Raw genomic sequence first — 25860 nt, forward strand, 5'->3', positions numbered from 1 at the left:
CCAGGCTGAGATCCACAGGCAGAGAGAAGACAGAGGGCGAGAGAGGGAGAAGAGAGAGAAGGAATAAAACAGAAAAATATTTGTGAAAGGATTAAGAGTGACTTTGGAGAAAAGTTTTGCTTCGGGATAGACCATCTAGGTCCACCCTACCAGTGCCCAGGAACCGTGGGTCACTTTGAAGGATAAGCAGCCCTTTTCTCATCACTTCCTCTGCTTACCCCCAAACCCCAGGGTCTGATTAAGCACTTATAAGGACACTTAGGGATCTGGGGCCCCTTATACCAGTGGAGATGAATAATAGATAAATAAAGGCTTGAGCATGATAAATCATTAATCAGCTCCCCTGCTGCTGTGTAGGACTGAATACAAATGCCAACAGAAGTTGTAGCTGACCAGGTCGGGCAGAACCCCTCTTTACAGGGTCTTGGGTCCTAAACCCTCTTAGTTTCCCCCAGCGGGGTCTGCTTCTACCCATCCCTTTGCCTGAGGTCTGCTCTTCCCCTCTCCTGTCCCCCGTAGGGCACTGCCTCCCTGTCCTGGTCCCCTTCTCTCCTCAGAGGCCTGCCCACCCTTGAGCAGTCCCAAACTGTTCCTCTTTCCGACAGGCCTTCACCAGGACAGTGTCACTTCTCAGAAAGGTGCAGTAGGAGGGGAGGATGGAACACATTTGGCCTTTAAAAGAGGAGACCAGGGCTTAAGCAAGTGAGAGATATTAACAGGACAGATGGGGACATGCAATTGCTCTCTCTTTAAACATTTCCAAGTCTCTCCGTGTTGGTTAGATGTGTTTTTGTTCCTCCCAAGGACAACATTAACACAAATGGGCAGAAGTATCATGGGGAAAAACGTAGAATATTGTTAAAAAATTGAGGTGTCCAACAAGGCTCTTGACTACCAGGCGTGGTAGTGAGGTTTCAGTCACTGGCTGTATTCAAGCAGGGCTTGTGCGATCAACTGCCAGGAACCACTGCAGAGATTTCTACCGATTAAAAATACTGGAGCTTTGAGGCCCCTGCTACCTCCGTGAGCTAAGGGTCCTCCAGAGTCAGGGCAGGGCTCCCTGGGGCGTGGGCGAAGTAGGCCCACCCATTCCTGGTCCCTGAAGATAGCTGTCATTCTCTGCCAGCTTTCCCAGTGTGTTTTGTGGGCGCTCCTTGTGCCGCGGAGCCCTTTAGGCTCATGTCTTCATGGCTAGCATCATCCCCAATGTGCAATCAAATGGCCTGCCCTCCGTGGCTGCTCAGGCCCGGCCAGAGAGGCTCATAGGACACCCAGCTGTGCGCCCCCCTACCCCTAGAGCACCGCCTTCAGCTGCCCCTCCTGCCCACCCTGCCTGCCCTCTGCTGGGCCTGGGGAAGGAGCCCAGGCGGCCCTCCCCAGGGCCAGGGCTGGCAAAGGGTTAGATCCCCGTCCTCTCCCTGGTGCTGCTGCCGTCGCTGTGGCTGGCTGGCCACGCCAGCCCCTTCAGCCCAGCCTCTGGGTCCTGCTGGCCTGTGATTAGCTTGTGCGCCCCTGCAGGCATGTTGGCTGGAGCTTGTGTTTTTGTTGTCTTGCAAGCAAGCGATCAGCCACGATTTCGCTCTCAGGAGCTGCTGAAAACATCAGTGATGGGTTTGTTTGTATTTGGCTAATTAGGCAGCAGAGCTGTGATGCTCTCCCAAGCACTGGCAGCATCTTCAGAACACATCAGCCCAGAAGCGCAGATTCTGAGGAAGTTCTAGCTCCTTCCACAGCATCATTACTCTCTCTTGCTACTCTTGAGGGAGGCAAAACTATTGGGAGTCTGGGTTCTACAGTCAGATCACCTGGCTTCAAATAAATGTCAGCTCTGTCTCTTCCCATAGGTGGTGTCTTGGGTTAGTTGCTTTTCTTTTGTGCTTCTGTTATCAGTAAAGTGGGGACAAAACTGGTACCTCATAGAGTTCTGGTGGAGCGTAGACAGGATAACTTATGTAACGTGCCTGGCACCTAGTAGACAGTCTATAAATGCTGGTTTAAATGAAAGTGACCATGAGGAAGGGTGACAAAGAGGCCCCCGTCTTTCTGAGTGAAAGCAGAGCCGATGTCTGGGCCTTTTGGGGGTTAGGAGCCAGGGTTCCAGACACTGGTCTTTCGTGTATGTTTCAATCAATTTCTTTCTCAGCTGTGACTTTGTTTACCTGTCGCATAAAGGGAAAAAAATCCTTTTTCTCTCTGTGGATCATTGTAGGTTTATGAGAGAATGTCTGAGCTTCTTAGAAGAAAAACATTCTATCAATAATGAGGGAGTATATTTATAAATCACTTCCTCTGATTGTTTTTTTTTTCCAGCTGAGGTGAGCAGAAAAACTCTGAGCTCTTTGTTTAGGGCACCATGCCTGGTAGACGGCATGCAGGCTGTAGTAGGTGGAAGCCCCACAAGATGGAGCCTCAGTTTCCCCACAGAAAAATGGTGTGGTATTAAGTGCTCTGCAAAATACTTGCTGAATTGAATTGAGATCTATTTCTCTCACTTTCTCCTCAGTCTTTATTGGGCATGTAAGTGTCTGTCATTATTGTCATGATGCTATTTTGGGAACAGGTGATCAAATACAGAGGAAACCTCTTATCACGATTTGGGGTGTATTGGCTCCGCAAGGAGACGGCCAACCTTCTCTGTATAAGTGGAGTCAAGGCGAAGAGGAAGCAGAGACCCTGTTCATCGGAGCCCAGTGCCCTTCAGCGCTTAGAGGGACCCGATCCTGGAGCCCAGAAAGCCGATCATGGAGATGAAAGCAGAGGCTCAATGATCTGTGCAGTGATGACCAGTCTATGGCCCATCTGTGGGGACCTGCAGCCTCCTCTTGGCCACCGACTCAACAAGACCACAGTTGCTGACTGCAGGCTAAAAACCGCGACTGGGGTCCCCAAGAGCCTCCTTAGCTGGCAACGGCGCGGGGCCCGGCTCCAAGATGTGCAGGGCGCAAGCGAGTCCGGCCTGGGAAGGTCATATCCTTCCCCTACTCTCTCCAGGGCATGGGAGTCCAGAGGCCCTGAACGTGGCTGGTTCCCATAATACTTAAATTTTATGGCAGCTTCATATATTTTGGAGATATTATTGTGTATTTCATCCACGCTCAGTTGGGCCGCAGCACTCAAATCCTGTGATGCTATTGACCATTGCTATAATTTTTCAATATACATTTTTGGCAAGACATAACTCACATTTTAAAATATTAATTCCCCCACCATCATGCTGCAGAGAGCGCTTCGATTTCCATTTTCCTGTAGCTGTACGCCACGAGAGGCAAAGCCGCTTCTCAGTCAAATACACATTTTTCTCCCCTCCTCTGCCCGCTGCCGTTCCCCAATCGCAGGGACGCCCAGATCCCTTGTCCTGAGTTTTACAATTTATGCTAAGCCCAGCACACGGTCACAGGCCTCCTGTCCCCAGCGGAGAGGAAGGCTGGTGGATGGGGAGAGACCGGGAAGGTGGTCCCATGCTTTTTTCTCCCAGAGGAGAGGATGGATCGGAAAGACACGTCTGTGAGCTTAAGGGCTGACATTCACAACAGGTAACAGGTGCCTGGGCAAGGCTGAGCAGGGAGCCCAGGTGCCAGCCATCAGCGGCCTCAGGAACCCACCGGCGCATCTTGGATGAATACCAGTCTGGGGGGCTAGGCAGAGTTTGGATTTTATTTCAAACACTTTTTTTCCTTTTCTTGCTGTCACACGGTGACCCCTAAAAATCACCAGGTTTCTTTGTGAGTTTTCAATCTGCTTGGCTCCCTTTGATGGATGGGAGCCCAGAAGAGCCAGGTTGTGACTTGTGTGGGGAATGTATTTTGGACAGAGAAACGAGAACATGTCACCTCTGGAAATCTGACTTGACAGGAATCATGTTTGATTTTAGAACAGCCAGTCAAGGGCAACATCGTGTTGGGTTTGGAACCGATCACCGGAATAGAGGGCTTAAGGGTAGCTGAGTACCAGTTGCCTGAGGGGTCCTCAAAGTTCCCTGGACGCTGGACCCTGGGCTTGCCCAGCCCGACTCTGCTTGCGGGACCCACACCGACTGCTGGAGCTGGTTTCCCTGGGAGGGTGGTGGGGAAGGCAGGGGTGGGTCTCAGGCCTTCCCGGGGGTGGGGGAGGTCTGGGGGTACTCACTTGAGAGGTCCCTGCCCACGCCCAGAGCCAAGCCGTCTTTGATCCACAGAACGAAGCCATCATATTCCGGGATGGCACAAAGCAGTGTCACCGGCTGCCCCGACACCACGGCCTGGTCCTGGGGCTGCTGGCTGAAGGAGTACACTTGACCTGGGGGGAGACAAGCACAGCGGTCAGCCGCTGCAGGGGGCAGAGCCTGGAGGGCTTTCCCCCAAGTGACAGCAGCGGAGCCCGGGCTGGCCCTGGGGAAAATGTCCACCGCGCCCAGCCCGCCCGCCACGAGCACACCCTTCGGCCTGGGGCCCATGGTGGCTTCCTCATTGCCCCCAGCTGGACCCCGGCTTTCAGGAGCTGGGCCCACGGCAGCTCGTCACTCCCTCACCTACTCACTCAGGCCGAGGCCCAGCCGCCCTCCCCCAAGATGGGCCATGCCCACCGCTCGCTGCATTTGGGACATGCTTTTCTTTTTCTTTCTTTCCTTTTTAATTCTCATTCATGGACATGTCCACTGATTCTTAGAGAGAAGGGGCGGGGTAGGGGAGAGAGAGAAAGCGAGAGTGAAACATCGATGTGAGAGAGAAACATCAATCCATTGCTTCTTATATATACCCTGACTGGGGATTGAACCCACAACCCCGGCATGTGCCCTGACTGAGGATCGAACCCGAAACCCTTTGGTCTATGGGACGACATTCCAATCAACTGAGCCACCCAGACAGGGTGAGACATGCTTTCCCCTTTCCATTGGCCAACTCCTACTTCACGCCGCTTGCTTGGACCCACTTCCGTAACAGGGCAGAGGTAGGACAGAGTGTACCCCCTGACCCCGGCTGGCAGCACCCTGTGTGGGGCGGGCTTCAGGAAGACAGCAGGCATGGGGAGTGGCGTGTTTTGGTTAAACCTGAGGGTCTGAGAGCTAGTACTACTGTCTGCGTGGCCCCGGGAAGGGCCTCAGGCCAAACGCCGCAGGTGAGTTGGGGAGGAGCCCCGGCGGCAGAGGGTGTGGCCTGAGGGGACAGCTCTCTCTCCACACATCCTCCCTGCCTCTTTCTTTTCTGCAGCAGACCCTACTCCAGCCTCACTGTCCCTGAGGAAAAAGTCATGGCTGGGACCCCCTGTCTCCCCGCTCCCGTAGACACCTCAAAGGGGGATGCCACTGAGCCACCTAAGCGGCCAGTTCAGGTTTTATTGAACAACCGCCACTGCAGCATGTACAATGTGCCAGGCATTGCTCTAGGATTGAAAATGTTAGCTCATTACTGTTTTCATCCTCATACCAACCTGTGAGGTAGGTACTATTTTTATTCCCATTTTCCAGATGAGGCGCAAGGAGGTGAAAAACAGTCACAGGGTCTGAGGCCGTTGCCTACTTACCAGGTGCTGAGCGCACCTCTCCTTCAGTGGCTGCAGCCCCCACCTGGCCCTTATCAACCCCGTTTCCGAGGGGCTTAGGAACCAGAGCCTCAGAGGCTCACTGACCTGCCCAGGGTGCGTCTCGGCGAGGAACTAGGGCTGCGAACACAAGATTTTTGGCAGCAAAGACCATGTTCTCATCGGCTGAGCTATGCTGCGCACGGATCCCTAAGCCTGGTGCCGGAGGGGGTGCTGAAGGCGGGGGAGCTGTGACCGTCCATGTTCCCGGGAGGCCACAAGCCGAACGGACAAAGGGCAATGATATTTACTGAGCTCCTGCCCACAGCGTGGCCACGCTTCGTGTCCCCTTCCCTGATGTAATCTATTTAATTACACTTCAGGGCAGAGCTATCCCCATGTTACAGCAAGGAACCAGGATCAGATAGGCAAAGTAACCCGCCCACGGTCACACAGCCGATGAGCGGCAGAGCAGGGGCCACTGACTTCTGAGCCTCCCTTCTTTCCCAAGCCCTGCTCTGCAGACACAAACATACAACCCAGGAAAATTGGACCTGGCGGGCAGGCTGCTGCTGGGGCCTCTCCTCCCCCACCTGGAAGAGGCAGGGCGGCCCCCAAAGTCCTAGACACCAGCAGTTGCTCACCTTGGGGACACAAAGTCCCAGGCTCAGGCCACAGTTAGGGCTGAGCTCTCCTCCGCGGACCCTAGGAAGGGAGTGGTTGGTGTGTTGCTCCAAGGGGAGCAGGGCTGCGGCGGCAGGCGTGGCAGAGCCCCCAAGAAGAGAGGCAGGGTGCACACGCGAGGGTCTGCGGCAGCCGGGCAGGTGGCTGGTCTGCAACCTGATATGCCTTGGCTGGGTCCTTGGGAAGCCTCCTTAACAGTCAAATGGGCCCTGAACTGTGGGAGTTATACTTTTTACTCTGATGTGAGCTTTGCAAATTAGATTTCATAGGATATTTTCATCAGCTATGTGCGGTGGTTTTTTATTTTTTCCTTTGCCTCCTGAGGTTCTCTGTTGTACTTAGACTGTTTCTGGCACCCAAACAAGAGAGAGAAGGAGGGAAGAGGTGAGAGAGGAAGGAGATGGGGGAAAGGGCCTGAGGCTGAGAAGGGAGGCGAGGGGAGCAGGGGAAAGTGAGGAAGAGGAAGGGCAGGGGCAAGAAGAGGCGCAGGGGCGCAGAAGGGATGTGCCTGAGAGCTGGGGAGCACTCTTTTCTGAGCCTCTGCTTTTTGCTCTAAGGATGATTTCTCAGTTCCTTCTTTTATCCCCAAACCTTTCCTGCAAAGACAGTGTCAAGACAGCCGAAATGGCTGCCAAAGAGTGTGTTATCTGAGAGAACGGTCACGTCTTCGGCGGGAAGCCTGGCGGTCCTCCTGAGAAGGCCGGAGACATCGCGGTGCCCAAGGCCTCAGAAAGCCCATGAATGGGGACCCCTGAAGCGCTACCCCCGCCCTCCATCCCACTGGGGCCGGTGAGGGTAACCAGAGAGCTGGGCGCAGAAAGCACCCCCCAAGTAGGAGGAGGTGCCCTCGTGTGGCAGGGGTGGAGCCCTGAGGGAGGAGAGGATGTCGCCATGGAAACCAGGCTCTGGAGGAAGGTGCAGGCTGCGGGGGAGGTGGTGCTCTGTGGAAGTGGCCTTGGCAGTGGACGTTGGATAGTGACTATTTCACTTGGGAGGGTGTCTCAGAGCCAGGGGGGAGGGCAGGGAGAAGAGCCCTCCCCCAAATAAGACCCAGGGCCCCCAGAAGGGAGCTGAAGGGCAGGGGAGGGCAGGGGTGGACCCGACTGAGGACAGTTTCCAGCCCCTCCAGCCCAGCAGGCTTCCGAGGGGAGTCTGGTTCTCCTTCCTTGTGTGTGTGGATCCCCCCAGCTCTTCTATGGAAAGGATGTTTCTGGGGGCAGATGACACACAGAAAAATCCCCCCAAAACCACCCAAAGCACATCATTAGCAAATTACGTTAGTGCTTTCATTGACAGTTTCCTTTCTCAGTCTAATTTTAATTTTGGCATATTAAATGCAAGCCACTAAAAATAATTTTTTTCCCTTTTAAATCAATGGGACGATTTTTAAGAAACAGAATCATAAGCCCCGTGGCAGTCTCTTGTGCAGGTGAAAGGGGAGGTGCTGTGGATGGAGAGGAGGGGGAGGCGCGGGCCCACTTCTTTTCACCCACGGGACATCCCTTGAGGCCTCTCCGTTCAGCTCAAGACCCCCAGACACACAGCATGCGGCCAGAGCAGGTCCTGGCCCAGAGGACGCCCCGACCCATCTCCTCACCCTCGGTTTCCTAATCCCCATGGTTCCTGCTCCGAGGAAGTGCCATTTGAATGAGCCTGGCACCCTTTTTCTGTAACCGGCTGGGTATTATAGGAAGTAGACAGGAAGTCGACAGGAAGTCCCTTGAGAGTGTTTAGTGACACATTTATTGAGACCTGTTCGAGGCAGGCCTCAGTAAGAAACAGGTGACTCTGACCCGGTCCCTCCCCGCAGGAGCTGATGTCTCTACCTCACCGCCCTGGACACTCTGACCTGAGCAAGGAGTAAGGTCCTGTTCTCATGGTAGACTCAGCGCACCTTGCATCGTCTGTCCCAGGTTTTCTGCCTCAGTTTCCCATTTTATCCCATGACGTTCTGGCAGTTGGTATGGCCTCCCTTTTCTTATTTTCTTATTGTATTGTATTGTACTGTATTTTTTTAATCCTCACCAGAGGACACGATCTTTGATTTTAGAGAGAGGGAAAAGGAGAAAGAGAGAGAGGGAGCGAAACATCGATCAATCGCCTCTTGTCAGCACTCCGACCAGGGACCAAACCTGCAATGTAGATACATGCCCTGACCAAAAATTGAACCTGTGACCTATCGGATTATGGGAGGATGCTCCAACCAACTGAGCCATGCTGGCCAGGGCTCATGCTTTACTTATTTATTTATTCATTTATTTTAAAGATGTTTAATTGATTTTTAGAGAGAGGGGACAGGAGGGAGAAAGAGAGGGAGAGAAACATCGATGGGTTGCCTCTTACACGCAGCCCTGCTGGGGACTGAACTCACAACCAGGGCTTGTGCCCTGACCGGGAATCAGACCGGTGACCTTTCGCTTTGCAGGTCACTGCCCAGCCCACTGAGCCACGCCAGTCAGGGCCTCCTGCTTTATCTTGAACCTGCTCCATCACCAGTTTCTTCCCTGACGTCTCTCAGATCCCCTCTTCCCTCTCCATTCCTGCTGTGCAACCCAAAGGCCAGGCCCTTATTGTCTCAGCTTTGGTCCTTCAAACAGGCTGTGAATGCTTTCAGGTCCTACCCTGGGTTTTTCTTTCAAAATCGCCACTTTCCTCAGGTTTCCCCCCTTTTCCTGAGGCGGAGATGCTCGTGGCAGTCCGCGGTCCGCAGGGCGGCGCCCGGCCCCGCCTCCTGGCCGCGCGGCAGCAGTCCCGTGCGGGCTGCCACAGATGTCCCCCTGCAGGCGTCACTGTCACTGAAGGGCCAGCCCTGCCCCCGTCTCGATCTTTGCCCGTCCCTGTAGGTACCGCCTGTCACCTGCAACAGATCTGCATCTTCTTCCTTTCACTCCTCCTCTTCACCTCCCCCTTCTTCTCCTTCTCATCTCCCTTTATTTCTTCAAAACCTTAACAAGCACCTGCTATATATATGTTAGATGCCAAAGAAACAGGAGTCAGTAGGAATCGGAGGGCGAACCGCCCTCAGGCAGGGGCCGCGGCTCCCTTTCCCATCCTTCCTTCCCAGTGCCTGGCCCCGTGAGGACGCACTGAGCGGATCTCCGTCTAGAGGCCGGTGGTACTTGCTGCCTGTCTCCGCGGGTGTGCCTCCTGAAGTGTGTGGTTACGGCAGGAAAATTGTTTTTACGTGGCAAACTGCTGATGAGACAGACATTGTGCTGACCAGGCCGCACAGAAGGTGTGAAGTGAGAAGTAGAGGGGAGGGGCCAGAGTCTCAAGGAGTCGGGCTTTATAGGACAAAAACAACTGAGTTATCCATGAAAACCCACTTTGTGCCCGGCATTGGAATGTCACTATGGTGACTGTTAGCTGTTATTACCCACAGTTTACAGACGAACTGAGGCTCCTAGAAATGAGGTGACATGATCAGTGCCACATAGTGAGCCCAGGTGTAATTCAAGGTCACATTGTGGGTCCAGGTGTAATTTAAGGTCATCCATTGGCCCAAGTAAAATTCAAAGTCACATAGTAAATTCAGGTGTAATTCAAGGTCACACGGTGGGCCCAGGTGTAATTCCAGGTCATGCAATGGGCCCAGGTGTAGTTCAAGGTCACACGGTGGGCCCAGGTGTAATTCAAGGTCATGCAATGGGCTCAGGTGTAATTCAAGGTCACATAGTGACCCTGGGTGTAACTGAAGATTATGCAGTGAACCTGGGTGTAACTCAGGGTCACATAGTGAGCCCAGGTGTAATTCAAGGTCCCTCAGTGGGCCCAGGTATAGTTCAAGGTCACATAGTGGGCCCAGGTCTAATTCGAACCCAGTGTCTCTAGTTACAAACCCTGTTTTCTTGTTATTGCCCCATGTTGACTCTTGGGTTAAGGGCCTGAAACCTGATTTTGAGTCTCACACGAGTACTCACGCCACCAACCAGGCAGCCCCCTCAGAGCATCTAAAGAGAGACAGAGAACCTTTGGAGTAAAAAGCAATTGCTTGGTTCTTTCCGAAGTTTACATAACCTCCTTCCAGCTGGCAGGCAATACCACTGGTCAGGGTTCAGGGAGAGCCCTGAACTGGCCACCGTGGCGGGTAGGAAAGAAAGGAGGTATAATAATTATTGGTACTTACTACTATATAAATAGCCATTACTTATATAAACAATTATATCATCATACACATATAACTAGGTATGTATAATAAATAATATTTTTATTGTTATAGAGTTCATAATAGCTAACTTTCATTGAATGTAAACATGCACTAAGGGCCTTACAGGACGATGTGATTGAATTCCCTCCTGTGAGATGGGGCCGTATCAGAGCCATTGAAGGTGAGGCTGTCGGGGACCCAGGGCACTGAACGATGGAGCAGGGACACCAGGCCAAGCAGTCCTGTGTCAGGGCCACAGCTTAAGGTCCTTTATAATAGTCATCGGCCCCTGCTAACTCACAGGACCTGCCGAGACCTCCCAGCCTGACCTTGGCCCTTGCCCAGAACTGAAAATAGCACAGGACCAAGGGAGCAGACTGGGCGGCGGCGCCCTCGGGGCTCTCCCGCATTTGGCGGGTCCCCCAGAGGGGAATGTGCTCCTGGTCATGGCTGCAGGCAGGCTTTCCCGTTTGCTTCCCGGGAAGGAAGGGGGCTTGCAGAACTAGGGTCCCAGGGGCTCTCCAGAGGCGACCACCCACAGCTGGTGTGTCTCCCTGAGCGCCCAGGCTGTGTGGCCTGCACAGGCCAAGCGAGCACCTCACTGACTCCGAGTGGCCTTCCCAGCACCGATGTGGGGGTGGGAGGCTGCCTCTCCCACTGAGCTGGTTGCAGGGAGCCTGGGTCCGTGGTGGCGGGGTGAGGACTGAGCGGGCTCTGAGGGCCCCAGCGTGGTGCTCTGCTCCGCTCGCTCGCTTGGCAGCTGAGGGGCAGGAGACGGAAGTGCTGAGCCGTGGGGCCTTTGGAGCCCTCTCTCCACCCTGCGGGAAGTGGGCGCTGTTTCTGGCCAGGAAAGATGGAGGGGGTGGGCTCTGAGTCGCCTGTGCACCTGTGCGCCCTGTGCAGGGGCTGTGTCAGGGGCAGAGCAGCGCTGGTGGCTGGTGGCAGGGAGGAGGAGTGAGGGAGGTGGCAGCAGGTGGTAGAGGACTTCCAGGTTTTCAGTGCTGAGAGGGACAGGTGCAGGTGCAGCTTGGCCCAGAGACAGGGGTGGGGGTGGTGAGCCTTGGGAAGGCCCTGGAGGGCTCCTGACCTAGGGCAGAGCTGCTATGCACCATCCCCCCTATGGGCTGCCCGTCCTCTTGCCAGCTGTTCCCTGAACCTCTGCTCTCTGCTCAGAGCAGTGCAGGTCAGCCGCTTCCTCCTAATGACTTCTCTAGACTGTTTTTTCAAATGCAGTCCCGAAGTCCCTTTCCTCACTCCCCCCTCCACTTCCAGCAGCTCACCAGGCTCCTGAGGGCCACCCCTCCCAGCTCTGGCCACCTGGCCCCTCACCTCGGTCTCTTTTCCGGAGACGCAGGGTACACGTTAGCATGGACTGAACCACCACCATCTGGCTCGGGGAGTTCCCCTCTGTCTTCCAGGGAAACATTTAAAATGCTGAATACCCCATGATTCTCTATGAACTCACACTCCTCTGGCCCCTGACCTGAGGCCACCCCTCAATTCTCAGTTACGTCCTGGGGAGGGAAGAGGCATTTTGCTATGGAAGGCTGAGACTATAAGGGCCAGAATGACTTCTCAGCAGCGTGCCAGGGGCTGGCAGCCCGGCGCGCGCGTGCGTGTGTGTGTGTGTGTGTGAATGGGTTCCGGGCTCTCTTCTCCCAAAATGCCCGAAAGCCTCTGGTTTAGAATTTTGGGGATGAAATTTTTTCTGGGACTAAAATGTGTGCTGAGAAGGCCAAAGCTTCACTCTGCTGCATGTCAGGCCTCCTGGGGACCCTGGGAGGGACTGCGACCTGGGCCACCTTTGAGGTCCCAGGAGCCCTTGGTGCTGTGGCCTGACCCTGGTGCTGTGTGTGTGTGTGTGTGTGTGTGAGAGAGAGGGGGGGGAGAGAGAGAGAGAGAGGGAGAGACAGGTGGGAAGGGACACTGTGGTCCGTGTCCGCCATGTTGGGCTTAGAGGAGCCACGCTGCTGCCTAGACCCGCCGGCCTCCACGCTTCGGGAGTCCCGTTCTGGTACTCTAGTGTCCCGTGTCTCTTGCTGCTCCTATAGGCTTACGTGTCTGCGCCCCTCCCCAGCACCGGTCTGGTGGTTGGGGAGCAGGGGATTTGGGGTCAGTGAGTGTGACAGAGAGGAAGCCTCAGCACAAACTCCTCACTGGAGCCGGGTGAGGGCACGGGGTGCTGATGTCCCCGTGTGCCCCCGCAAGCCCCTTCTGCCCACCCACACTCCGACGTCAGATAGGAGATGACCAGGAGATGGTGGGGGTCGTGCTCACTCTCCCCGTCCCCTCGGGCTGGGCACTAGCGTTTTCCTCCAGCAGCAGGGAAACCGGAGGTGACGAGTGCCCTTGGGGTTGGCCTAGGTCGAGCCTGGACAGGAACGGCAGCGCCAGGGGAGTGCTTGCCCTGGCTTCCAAGGAGCCGGTGCCCCGCCAGCCCCCGCGCCTGGCTGCCCTCGCTGTCCTTCACAGGGGAGGGGCCGGGCTCCGAGCGGCTGTGCGGCAGCCTGAGACGCCCGCTGGTCCCGGAGCAGAGGCAGTGAGGACGTTGGGTGCCCCGGGGAAGCGTCCCCGCTGCCCCTGTGCCCGAATGTGGGGCAGCCTGGCTGGAACCTGCCCCCCTCATCTCAGGACCGTCAGCAAAACTTGCTGAGAGTCTGTGGGGGGGCCAACCTGAGCACAGGGCACTCGGCGCACATAAGGTTCTTTCGGGGCATGAGACAGGCTTGCTGCAAGCACAGGGTTGGGGGAGGAAACAGAGAGGCGTCCTGGACGAGGAGCCATGGCCAGGGGCGTGATGGCGGAGAGAGTGCGGTCTGCGGTTGGAGGAGCTGCCAGCAGAGGAATGAGGGTGAGGAACCTCAGGTGCCCACGCCGACTGCCGAACCGCGGGGTGGCGCGCCAGGGCCTGGGGCCTGGACAGCGCAACACGCAGGGCCAGGCAGGCCCGGGGAGGAACGCCCGCCCGGTCGCCCGCAGGGCCGTCAGGGCCCCATTCCTTCCCCCTCCCCCGAGCCTCAGTTTCCTCATCTAAACTGGGGGTGACGCTCTTACTTTGCAGAGCTGCGGTGAGGACACACCCCTTCCGTGCGAACGCTGCTGGCACACGGAGGGGTTCTGTGAAAGGCTGTTCTCATTTCCCTCGCTCTCCAGCCGTTCCTGAGCCCAGGACTGTTAAAACTGGGGCCACCACCGCACCCGTCATGGCGGGGTGGGGGGTGTTCGGAAGATGGGAGAGGAGGCTTTGCAAATCAACGGGAAGTTGGACCGATTAAAATCCGCTTCTCCTGTGAGTCACGCAGGTGAGAGAGGTGACGGTGTGAGCCCCCTGCAGCTCTGCAGGGGCCAAGGTCCCGGGCTGGCATCAGTCCCCTAGAGCTGCCGGGTCAGCTGTAAGAGAAGACCCACATGCCACCGTGTGCTCTGTTATTTGTGACCAGCACGGGGAGGCTTAAGAGAACGTGTGCCAGGGATATTCACCACCCACTCCCTCCCAGTGCGGCAAATGGCCTCTTACGAGGCTGGGGGAGCTGCCTGGTCCCGGGCAGTGGGCAGATGGAGGAAGGCTGGGGCAGCAGCCGGCCCGGCGGCCCCCTGCCAACGCCAGCCCGATGCCAGGCGGAGGGGAGGGGGCGCCAGGGAGCATGATTCACGCGTGACTTGGAAGCCCGAGTCTGGGCTTCTGCTGTTGGCCTGCCGCTCAGCATAGCACCAGCTCCAAAAACAGGAGAGGGAGCTTTGGGAAATTTCTAGAATGCCCTGTTGGGACCCACTCAGGGGAGTGGGATCGGGGGCGGTGAAGTTGTGCGACACTGACTTACAGGTGAAGGCGTTGTGACGGAGGGTGCAACGGAGCGGGGTGCACCGGCCGGGGAAGGTCACAGCGGCCGGGGGCGGGCAGGCCCCACCCCGGCAGCCTCCCAGTCCCCTGGCCAGAGGGGTGGACGCAGCTCCTCCCACCAAGAGCTGAGAGTCTGGAGGAGGCAAAAGTGTGCACCAAGAAACGACGGAATCACAGGTGCTGCATGCTCAGCCCAGGGTGAGGTGTGAAGAGAGTCCCGAGGAACTTTCTGAGCCCAGGCTGCCAAAATGGTTTTCCTTCTGTGGAGACGGTGGCAGGACTCACAGACGGTGGGAGGGGTGGGCAGGGGCTTCTGAGCTCGTCTTGAAGGGAAAGCAATGTGAGGCGCCAGGGGGAACGTCCCCGGGACGAGGACACGGATGCCACACGGCCTAGGCTCGCCCTCTGGCTCGGCCGGGGCAGCTGGGCCCCCGGGACAATTCTTCGTCCCTCTGAACCTCAGTCCCCACAGGGAGAGTCCTCGGGGCTCGTCGGGCTGGGCTGTCTGTGAGAACGAAATAGGACGTTTGTGTCAGGCGCACAGATCCTTGGGTACCCTCCGCCGTGGCGTCTCCCACTCTCCCTGCGAGGCTGGCAGGCTGGGTGCATGGCCAGTGTGCACGCGGGTGTATTTAGGGGCAAACCTAGGGAAGGGTGCTGGGTCTGATGCTGCTGGCCCTTGGACGCGTGTGCAGGAGTTTGCTCTTGATGAGAAATCATCGAGGCCCTTTGACCCATGTGCTCAGGTCTGGGGTGTAAGGGGGCGGCTGTGCTCACGGTGAGGATGGGTGGTGGAGGAGTCCCTCGAGGAGGAAGACGAAGTGGGGAGACTTTGCTGTCACGGGGCTCAGCTAATCCTGCCTCAGTGGGAAGCACACGGATTTGGCAGCCACTTGGAGGTGGGACTGATAGCACCCGATAGGGGATGAGGAAGATGGAGGCATAAGGGCCTGCAGGACAGTGAACAGGTGACCGGAGGGGCCATTCGGTCTCAGGAGTAGAAGCAGGTCTGGGGGGCAGTGAGTTCAGTTGTAAACATGTGGGTGGAGAGGGGCCCCAAATCACTTGGGAGAAGGTATCCTGGATGTAGTTGGATCCAGGTGTCTGGAGGGAAGAAGGTGTGCATACCTCATACTCAGGACTCACTGTGGGTCAGGCACAAGAAATGATTTGGCAACATGTCCTTGCATTTGGTGTTGACTTGAGAGTTCATCTCCAAGTACTGAAAGTTATAGACATTGATGTGACTATCTAAGAGGAACATGGTTACTCCAGGCTTGCATGTCTTGGGAGAAGCTATCTGGGGTGGACTCCTGGCAAGGTTTGCGCAAGCTTAGAGCCCTGTCGAGATAGCAAGAGGTCATCTAACCCAATCTTCTTCCTTTGGATCAGGACTAGAAATACAAACATAGAAGCCAGAAGACCAAGGCAGGGGTAGAAGACAGGCCTCCTCTCCGTTGTCTGTTTCTGCTAGACATCTGCAGGGAGAGACACTTGGAAACGCTTGAACCCCAACATGGCCATTTGTAGCCATTGGCAGCTAGGTTGTTACACACAGGTGAGGAGAAGCTTGCCAGTAAGAGGGATGTTCCAGAAACTGCACTGGAGTTTTGTTTGGGCTTACACAGGATGGTCTGACTCCTCTTCCCGTGTAGCGGGCTGCTTGTAGGGCAGAAGGGCTCCCCACCCGCGTTCCTTGCCTGAGCTGGAGCAGCTGGTGATACTCTCGGCCTCACATGTCTCTCGCCAGGACACGCCATCCGCCAAGGTCGTCCCGAATAGCGTGGGTCGTTAATGAAGAGCAATGGGGCTGGCCGAGGCAGGGTGACTCCAAAGTCACTATAAATCCTTTGCCTATTGATAATCAGCCTGTGGCCCGAGGCAGTGCCTGCAATGGGCTCATTAGTGACAGAGAGAGGTAATCCTCCATCCATCCAGCCAAGCTCTGGATGCCAAGAAGACACTGATAAGTGCTGCTGGAAGAACAGGCGCATCGGCACCTGGGAGGGAGCCCATCCATCGCTGCCGGCTGCGGTCATCCTGGAGTCTGCCCGAGATGCGAGGGCAGAGCTGTGAGGGCTGCTGTGCTGATGGTGGGGGAGGGTAGAGGGGGAGGTGCAAGGACAGCCCGCAAAGGCTAGGACCCCAGAGAGCGTCTTAGGCCCGCCGCTGGCTGGCCATGCACCCAGGCTACACCCCTTTCTTTCTTTGAGTCGCAGGCTCTTGGCTGCAGAGGTGCTCACCGAGCCATTGCTGGGGGAGGGGAGGAGCCACGTGAGAGAAAGTGGTACTGAAGATGATAGAATGACAGAACAGGGTGATGTCTTCAGTCGGAGAGGTGGCTGTAACAGGCATCTGAGTGCGTCAGCTTGGGGACAACGGGGACAGGCTGGAGGCAGGGCCAGGGCCTGCTGACCCCGTGACATCAAGCGTCTCTGGTTCTCTGTTGTAAGAGTGCTGTGTGGACAAGGTGAGCACCCAGGCCCGGAAGGTTCCCGTCTGGTGCTGCCTCTGCCCGCGGTCCTGGCTCTTCCCTTCCCTGAGACTCAGATTCCACACCGGCAAAGGACAGGGCTTAGACCAGTAGGCCATCTGCTAGGTCTCTCCCTCCAGCCCTAACGCCCTATGTTTTGATTGATCTAAAATCTTATTTTGGGAGGCCCTAGAGCTGAAAGGATAAAACTGAGGCCCAAGGAAGTAAAAACAAATATCACATAGACACTGGTCATCTTGGGGGATGATCCACATCCTAACCATCATTTTATTTTTAAAAAAAATCACCATTTTAAAATAATCACTTTAAGGTGGTATAGATCTTGCCAGTTGGGAATTGTTCTACAACTGCCATGTGCACAGGAATCACCTGGGGAACTGAACTTGCTAAAAATACAGTTTCCTGGGCTCTGAGCTAGAAATTTCAGGGTAGCAGCTGAGCTGGGTCAAGGAGCCTGCATTTTAACAGCTGTCCAGCTGCCAGCATTTCCGGCCCTCCTCTGAGGAGCACCGTTGTATGCAAACAGGAGGGCTCGGCTGGGGTAGGGGAGCAGTTATTGCTGGTTTTGGTTCTGTCCCTTGCGGCCTGGGCTGAGCTGCTCTTTCTCTCTGGGTGTGCCTTGGTTTTCTTAACTGCACAGTGAAGGTGCTGGCTGAGGTCAGCAGTTTTCACACTTTTTTTTAACTTCTATTTTTCAGGGCACACAACCCTTTGTTAATGGAATCCCATGTGGAACCCCAATGTATAAAGTGGGTGGAGGCAGAGCCGGGGGGGAGGTGGGGGACCCAGTGCAGCCCTGTGGCCCTTGGCAGCAGACTCCATTGTCCCTCTGTGAAATGCTCAAGGGACCAGAGGTGCCATGCCGCTGGGATGGTCTCTAGGTGTTCCATGGAGGGGAGCAGGGCTTTGTCCCCACTGACAGGGAGCCAGGGCGCACTGCACGGCTAAGGCTGGCTGGCCCTGAGGCATGAGGTACCCTGTGTCACTCCTTAACTCTGCGTGGGGGACCACAGTCTAGACCTGCTCTTTATGGAGGAATCTTCTCATGGCTGCTGGAGTTGTTCTCAACTGAAAGTAGATCGTGTCGGTGCCACGTCCCAAATTTGTCCCCTCTTGGAGCCCAAACACTATCAAACTCAATTATCTCTGTGCATGGAGAAGGGCAAGGGTGTGAATAAGCCAAGATGATGGACATTCCACAGTAATGAATAATTCTAAGTAACATTTATTTTCAGCTTTGGAATGCATTTTGGTATTCATGCCTGCATATGGATGTGCTCGATGTTCTGGGAATTTTTAATATTTAAAAAAAAGTGCTAACAATGGCGCTGCCTTTTCCCTCCTGCAGAGCCATGGCGCACATCACCTCTGGTACTGGCCCAGAGCTGGGGTAGGGCCCCCCCCCCCACCGGCTCGCTCTCTTAGGGCTCACACCTTCCCCAGGAGGGCACGGAGATATTAGCTGGTTTTACCTGCACGGGACTTTCTTTCCCTTTGGGCCTCATGCAAATAAGAACAATATAAGAAGCTGTGAAATGTTAAGAGGACTTCATTAAGAAATCTTGGCGATAGCATTTTCCAGGAATGGGGACAATTTTCTAACAGATAATTGAGAACTGACTATATATGTATTCTAATTAAAAAAGTGGTTTTTCCTCTCCCTGCCCTGGGATCCTGGGCTCTGTCTTCTGGTGGCTTTAGGACATTAACCATGCTTCACACAGCAGTTTACCTCTGTTATCGTATTTCACCCTCATGACACCCGGTGGAGAAGGTTCTATTATCCGCCCTGATGGAGAGACTCGAATGCCAAGGCTTAAGGCCATGATTGTCGAAGGTCTCACTGCAAGTGCGTGCCTTCCATCCCAGGCCTCTGCTGCATCACTCAGCCTCTCTGTCGCTGTCTAACAGTGGCCTTGGAAGGGCTTGGATGATTTGAGTCAGCTCCGAAAATGCAGCAGCAAAGAAAAAAAATAAAACTAACGTGCAATTGCTACCCCCGTCTCTGTTTTGATTGTTCAAAGTGGAAATGCTGGCAAAGAAGAGACTTTGTGCGAGAGGTGCCCTGAGAGGAAGGAGAGGAGTCTGCCCGCGGCTGGGGCCCCCGGGATGGGCTGGGAGTTGCCTTGCTTTCCAGGAGGCTTAGGCGGGGTCACTGAACCAAGCGGCGCGGAAGATGCGTCGAGGCGGGAAGGATGAAGCTGGCGGGCTTGGAGCTCCTTAGGACAGAGGTAGCTCTAGCTCCAGGCTGGCTATTGTCACACCGACAACCCTGAGGGATTGAGAAATCACTCCCGTTTTATGAATTAGGCAACAGAGGCTCAGACAGGTCACGAGACCCGCTCAAGGTCAGAGTGCGCTGGAGGTCTGCAGCTATGGCGTCTGGCCCCAGGTCTGAGCCTTGCCTCACTCGACGGTACTGGGTAAGCACAGCGCGTAAGTGAGCCCTGTAGTTTCCTCTTCCAAAAGCAGAGACTGATGACTGTCTCCTCTAGTGGTCCCAAGCCGTGTTCCAAAAATGGACACAAAGCTGGGGGGCCATCTGCTCTGTGCCACTGGGCATAGGCCCTGCCCTACCTGCAGCCCGCCATCACCCAGAGAAAACTGGTGGTCCCAGGCGCCCGGGGCCTGAGATCCGTCCCAGGAACCACAGTGTAGGGCAAAAGCCATCCACACCCAGGCAGAGGCATGGCCATTTTGGGGATCCTGCCGGCCTGTACCCCATTCAGAAGCCCTTCGTGAAGCTTTCTCAGCCCAGTCGTGGGCTGGGTGGGTGATTTCCATGGGCCTTGGCAGCGGTCACTGAGGTGCCGAGCCTCTCACCTATGGGAAGGTGGGATACGGAGAATCGGAGGGTGCCTGGCTAGGCCCTTCTGTGGGGCACAGAAGCGGGGGCAGCAGATGGGCGTGTTCTGGGGAGACAGGCCGTTCCTGCCTGCCCCCAGGACATCTGTTTTCCGGCATGGGGTGCCCTGCATGTGCCCACGGCTCCTCTGACAGGGGAGTTACTCAGGGAGGGAGCAGAGCAGCCTTCAAGCCTCCTCCCCTAAAGGCAACAATATTTGGTAACACTTGGCGTCTTGGGGAGAGAATTCATGTCTGTAATTAGTTACTGTATATCACCGTTAGTACTCTGCTCAGGATTTACTGGGCAAATACCATTTAACTGCACAATAACTACAGGTCCTTGCTGCTTATTGGGTAATTTACTAAGGCTGGGAGAATGGGGCAGGAGGGACTCAGTAGGAGGCATTGTAACCCCTTGAATCAAACTTTATGAGTTTGGGTTTTGGCAGGGAGGCGGCTGCTGGTAGCCAGCTCTCATTGCTTTGTTTTGCAGAGTTGGCTGGCAGACTGCTTCCTTCCCTTTATATTTATTGCAGAAGAGATCTGAGGCTGGGGCTGGGGAGGGCTGGGGGTGGGGGGGGGCGCTACCGAGGGCCTTTAGGTACAGAGGGTCTTGGGCTGAACACAGAGAAACCCAGCAGGAAGCTGGCGGCAGGAACCCAGGCTCGGTGTCCTAGGGGCTCCGTCCAGCCCTTCCGTTATCCCACTCCACGGGGCTTCTTTGTATCTGGGCCAGTGGGTGGAGAGCACAGGGAACTGTCCTCGGCTGGCAACATCAAGAGTATCCTAAACTCTCTTTCCCCGCAATGGCTGCCATGGTGTTGAAGCCTCCATTCCTGGACACTTGGCCGACATCCCCAGGCTTCATCCGCTTGTGCGAAGTCTGTCTTTGTTTGGCCCTGCACTGTCTAAACCCCTCTAACCTACTTAGACAGGGGAGAGGGGAAGAGACGCAGTAATGAAAAACGCAACGTGCAACATTGCCTTACGCAATCTAATAAATTACTCGGTACGCGGCTGCCAGCTCAGACTAAGCCCAGTATTGCCTGCAGTAATTATTTGGATCAAATGCAGTTTATCTGCTTCATATTTGTGCTTCTGTGCTCAGTGGTAACTTATAAATGTCATTGTGGTGTTTATTTGTTATAATGAAACTTAATGGCATTGGAAGCCAGGAGCAGAGCTGGTGGGGCGGCAGGTTTAAAACAATCTCCTCATCTCTGGTGAAGGAATGAGCCAAGATAACAGGAAACTGCCCACCAGGAAGAGATTTGCAGAGGTGGCTGTGTCCTCGCTGCATGGAGTCAGCCAGCAGCCACCTCCGGAGGCACCTATCAGAAGGCAGGAAGGCTTGGCTGGGTTTAACTCCAGCGCTGCCCCTCTGTCCTTTCTCTGCCTGCTAAGGTCGTTTCACGGGTAGGAACTGTCCAGCCTTCACTCACCCCGATAGATGGCCCAGACGGGAGATACAGGCTGCCCAGCACCTTGGGAGACCAAGGTCCTGGTGGTTGCGGATGGACATTAGAACCCACGGGGACCATGTCATGGGGAACAGACCATCCGTGAGGGTGGGAGAAGCGAGGGGGGGATGGAAAACAAAGGGAGGGTCTCCTGGAGGGCTAAGAGAAGGGAGGCTTGCTCCTTTGGGTGAGGAAGGGGCGCTGGCAGCAGGGAGCATGAGGCATGAACGGAGCAGGGGAGAGCTGGCCGCGGTTGGAGGCGGGGCCCTGCTGGCTCTGCAGAAGAACCACAGGTGGGGATGGGCCATTTAGCGTAGAATGAAGGCTTTTGGCTTCATACGGCCCTGGATTCTGCCATTTCCTAGCTACATGGCTTCGGGCAAGTGATTCATCTTCCCCAAATTTTATTTCCTCGTGTGGAAGAGGGGAGTGATAACAGACGCTTTCGGGACTGTGGCGATGATTAAATGAGGTGATGTGTAGAGAGGGATGAACATGGTGTTGGGCACATGGCAGAAGATAAAAATGGCTGTGGCAGTGATTGGCACGGGGTAGATGTTCAATAAACGTCCATGGCATGAACACCTGAGTAACACTTCCCACCAGTGTGCATGACCAAGCCCTCTTCCTAACAGCTCAGCTGGGGTTGAGACCTCACTGACATGGTTGTCCCCATTTACAATCATCCTGGGAGGGTCATAGGAACTTGCCCAAGGCCACCCAGCTGGTGGGTGCGGCGGGCACTGGCTCTCCCGCCTCCCAGGGAAGGGTTCCCTCTGCCAGCCATGCTGGACAGCTCTCCACCGCTGCTGGGAGGCTGAGCCCTGCCTCCTGCCCAGCTGCCCTGCTGCCCGAAGCCCAGTCACAGAGCCCGAGCTGACCTTCCCAGCTGCACCTGTGGGCAGAGGACGCGGGGGCCTTCCTGTCCACTTCATCTTAATCCTACATTTAGCATTTACTCATGAAATATTCATTCTCTTCCCTCGGTGGCAGGCTCATGCCAGGCCCCTAACATCATCCATATGGATGGAAATTATTAGGCACTTTTATTTCTCCCACTGGCCGCTCCCCTCCCTCAACACACCTCCTGTTTTGATCGCAGCGAAATGGGACTGAATTGAGGGTATGGACCTGGAACACTAATAATTGCACCTCGTGTTTTATGGCATTGAATACTTTCTCAAAACACCGGTACGGCCCCTGAGCATATTTTATCTTCGTAACGTATGCGTCGAGGAAAGAGGGCGAGTGTCAGGAGCATTCCCATTTTGCAGATGAGAAAACAGAGTTCAAGGGAGATCAAGATTAAGATCACATAATGAGGACCAGAACGTACTATTGAAAAAAACTTTTTTTTTTTGATTGCCAATCAAATGCTCTCTGAGAAACGGAGCTCGTTTGTTTCATGCAACTAAATAATAGCACCATCTTTTATGTAAATAAATAATAGCACCACTTACAGTGCATAGAGCTTTTTATCCCTGCCGTTTTAACTAGTCTCCCCAAGGCAGGCTTGAATTATTCTTGTTTGACAAAGCTCACATAACAAGTTAGTGGCAGGTCTGAGCCTTAAACCATTACACCCCGAAGAGGATTCCAAGGAATGCTAGCCGCATACATTCTCTAGGAAAAATGTTTTGAGGTCAAATAAGTTTGGGAAACTCGGTGAACCGTCTCCCCCTTTGGGGGTGCACCGTGCCCTTTGGCAGAGAAAGCCTGAGAAATGCTGCAGAGGAGACCTGCTTAATCAGGGTTAACCCTGCCTCTCGCCACCTTTTTTAACCGCGGAGCCCGTATTTCACAGAAAACCGGTTAACGTGCTGCAGAAATGCCGCTCCAGGGAAATGTGTGCGTGCGACCCCTGCCCTGCTCCTGCCGCATTTTCTGAGGCAGCAGGGCCTGGGGCAGGGCTGGGGCAGGAGGGCAGGGAGGGGGAGGGCAGGGCAGAAAGCGTGCTTGTGGGGCCCGGCAGAGCGGCAGTGCCTGCCCCGCCCGCCCCGGGCTGCCTCTTCTCCTTCCTGCAGCGCCTGGGCACCAAATTCCAGATAATTCACTCAGTATGAAGCGCAGTCGGCCCAGCCCACACCGGGGGCAGGTCCGGAGGGGCAGCTGACTGGCTGAGGGGGGTTTGTGGGCAGGGCCATGTGGGGAGAGGGGGAGAGAGCTGGCCTTGGCCACTGGGAAGAATCTACGTGGACACACAGTGGGCGCTCGGTCACGCCTGCCCATATGGTGACGGGGGTGGACACCCTGCAACCCTTCTCCTAAACGCACCGAGCTCCTGGGGGCGGAGCAGCTGGGAGGGGACCAGGTCCATTGCTGTGTGCCTTCACGTCGATGACTAAAGGTTCTGGAGCCTCAATTTTCCCTCCTCAGAACGGAGCTCCTGCCGCCCACCCGTGAGGAGGTGAGGCCTAAGTGAGCGGAAGCGCCTCCCTGGCCCGGGCCTTTCCAGGGGAGCCCCGCCCATCGCTCCTCCGCCTTCCGGGAGTCTCCCGCTGATACTCAGAATGAATGGCTCCCCACCTGTCCGTTCCGAGAGCACGTCACTTAGGTCTTTGGCTCTTCCAGCCCCCTGCCTTCTGCTTTTATCACACGCCTGCATGCCTACTGGACTCAGAAGTCTCTCAGCGACGTGGCCAGTCTGCCGGTGCCCCACCGGCCTCCCTCCGGCCTGCCCACTGCAGTGCCTACGGGCCAGCTCCCAACCTTCTCCTGCGGTTTTCTCTTAAGCTCACAAAGTGCAGGCCAGAGTGCTAGGGAACTGACACCCCCACTGAAGCAGCCCGCAGCCAGTGAGTGACGGGGCTGGTACAAACACACCCCACCCCTTGGGTGGCCCGCCTGAATTCTGCAGCACTTCTCAGCGTCCCCTGGGGGACAGGACTCCAGTCATCCACCCTGGTAGCGGGATGGATGATGCTCCTCCCCCGCATCCCCTGTACTGAATGCCTTCCCTCTGTCACGTCGATTTCCTACCCCCCATCCCGTGCCTTCTGAAGTCTGAATCCCACAGGGAACATTGCACACGGAACCTTGCTTAGGTCGTCTGGGGGAACCTGAGATAAGATAAGGGCATTGTGCGTGCGGTATCCATCGGCACGTCCCCCACAGCACGGGGCGCGCACTAGATGCCTGATAAACCTCCGAATCAGACAAAAAAGAGCCCTAGGAACAACCACAAGGAACGATGGTCCTCCAGCGGAACGACCGAGGGGGCGGGGCCGAGGAGCCAGGGCCGGGAGGCTGAGCTCCTCCTCTCACCTGGGAGGCCACGCCCTCCGCTCTGTGCCCGGCCCGCCGACCAGCCTGGGCGGGGCACAGGACCGGGTCCGGGCAGCGTCCTTCCTCAAGGAGAAGGAGAGTGACTCGGCGTGCAGTGTTTGGAGATCCTTTCATGAACAATGGCTGAGAAGGGCTGCTGTTTAAGATTAAGACGGTGGTTATTCCTGGTGCCTTTGGCTCGGAGGCGGGAGAATTCCACGACTCTATTCATCCCGCACTCTGTGTGCAGTTACTGAAACTGTCACTGTGTCCCACATTCCATAGGCTATTATGTGTTTTTCAAACCGTTATATAAATGCACTTGATTTGGTGCTTCTGAATGTCATTAAACTCCTCCCATACCAGTAACAACACAGTTTCCATGGAAACTGACACCTCGGAGAAGGGAAGGCACGGAGAAGAAAGCCGTTGGAGCAGGGGAGAAGCCATGTCCACCTGGTTACTGCTTCCAGAGTGTGGGGTCTGGTGACATGACGCGGCCACTGTAGAGATGGGGCCAGTGCTCTCAGGGTTTTATAGGCCCTCCTTTGACAAAAATCCCCGGATAATTCACCCCAGCCTGCACCGGCTTGTTCCAGCACACAGCTCTCAAAACTTTACGGTACCAGTGGCCAGCGAAGAGCCCCATTTGTGCGGACTCTTTCACCCTGGGCGAGGAGCGGGGGAGCTCTCGGCATGCTGTGATGAAGGCTTTGAGCTAGCGGAGGTGGAGGGGGTGAAGAGAGTTCTCAGGCACAGCTGGCCCAGGGCGAGGGCCCAGGATTTTGCCAGTGGCTGCTACCTAAGTCACTGGGTCTCACTGTCACCCATGCAGTTAGAACTACAAAACTGTAGGCACGTGAGGTTGAAGGGGATGGTTGAGGAGAGCCTGGTTGAGGAGCCCCCCTTGGCCTCGGTAGGCAGCAAGCTCCCTGCCTGGGGAGGGATTCGAGCGTAGGTTGCCATGGCCTCTTATACTACAATTTGCTTCCTGGACTCAGCGCCGATATCACTTTGTCCAGAAGCTGCCTGGGCACCGCTCACTTGGCGTGCAGTTTCATGGGGCTTCCTTCTCTCTTCCGATAGCTCCCAGATGTTCCTAGTGACAGCAATATGACACTGCATCGGAATCGCTGTGATGTCCTTGGGAGACATCTGTCTCCACATGCCAAGGGCCCACCCAGCACAGTGCAGGGCACAGAGAAGGCACCTGGTGCATGGTTGGTGATGTGATGAGCCCACAGAGCCGGAGTATTCAGTAGGGTTTATGTGTCGCAGTGCTTGGCAGGGATACTGAGCCACCAAAAGGATGTGTGGACTAGATGACCTTTGGTCCCTCCTGGCCTCAAAAATCTTGTATTATCTGGTTCTAAATCTGCTCTGACTATGTATGGGATTTCAATCCAGATTTCTCTGACTTCCAAGCCACAGTTCTTAACTACTTACTGAGCATATCAACCACAATGCTAAAAAGTGAACCAAAGAGACCAGCCTCTCTGAAGCTCCAGTGCCCGGCACAGTGCTGGGCTCTTGGGGGGAGGAGATGGCCTCCCTCTGTATGTTCCATGTCTGTATCAAAGAACCAACTTCCCTTCCTTTCCTCCGGAGGTCTTTGCTTCTGATCTCT

General features: G+C 55.5%; 1 protein-coding gene across 1 annotated transcript in view; it reads right to left on the reverse strand.

The window, feature by feature from the left end:
* Positions 1-25860, reverse strand: part of KIRREL3 (kirre like nephrin family adhesion molecule 3) — a 506536-nt gene that overhangs the window by 78895 nt on the left and 401781 nt on the right. Inside the window, exon 3 of the mRNA XM_054579443.1 lies at positions 4126-4275. Coding sequence (XP_054435418.1) covers positions 4126-4275 — 150 coding nt within the window. The remainder of the gene's footprint in view (positions 1-4125; positions 4276-25860) is intronic.

This window comes from Pteronotus mesoamericanus, unplaced genomic scaffold (genome assembly GCF_021234165.1).
Source record: "Pteronotus mesoamericanus isolate MK-2021 breed Mesoamerican mustached bat unplaced genomic scaffold, CSHL_Meso_final contig_53, whole genome shotgun sequence".
In the NCBI taxonomy this organism is placed as follows: Eukaryota; Metazoa; Chordata; class Mammalia; order Chiroptera; family Mormoopidae; genus Pteronotus; species Pteronotus mesoamericanus.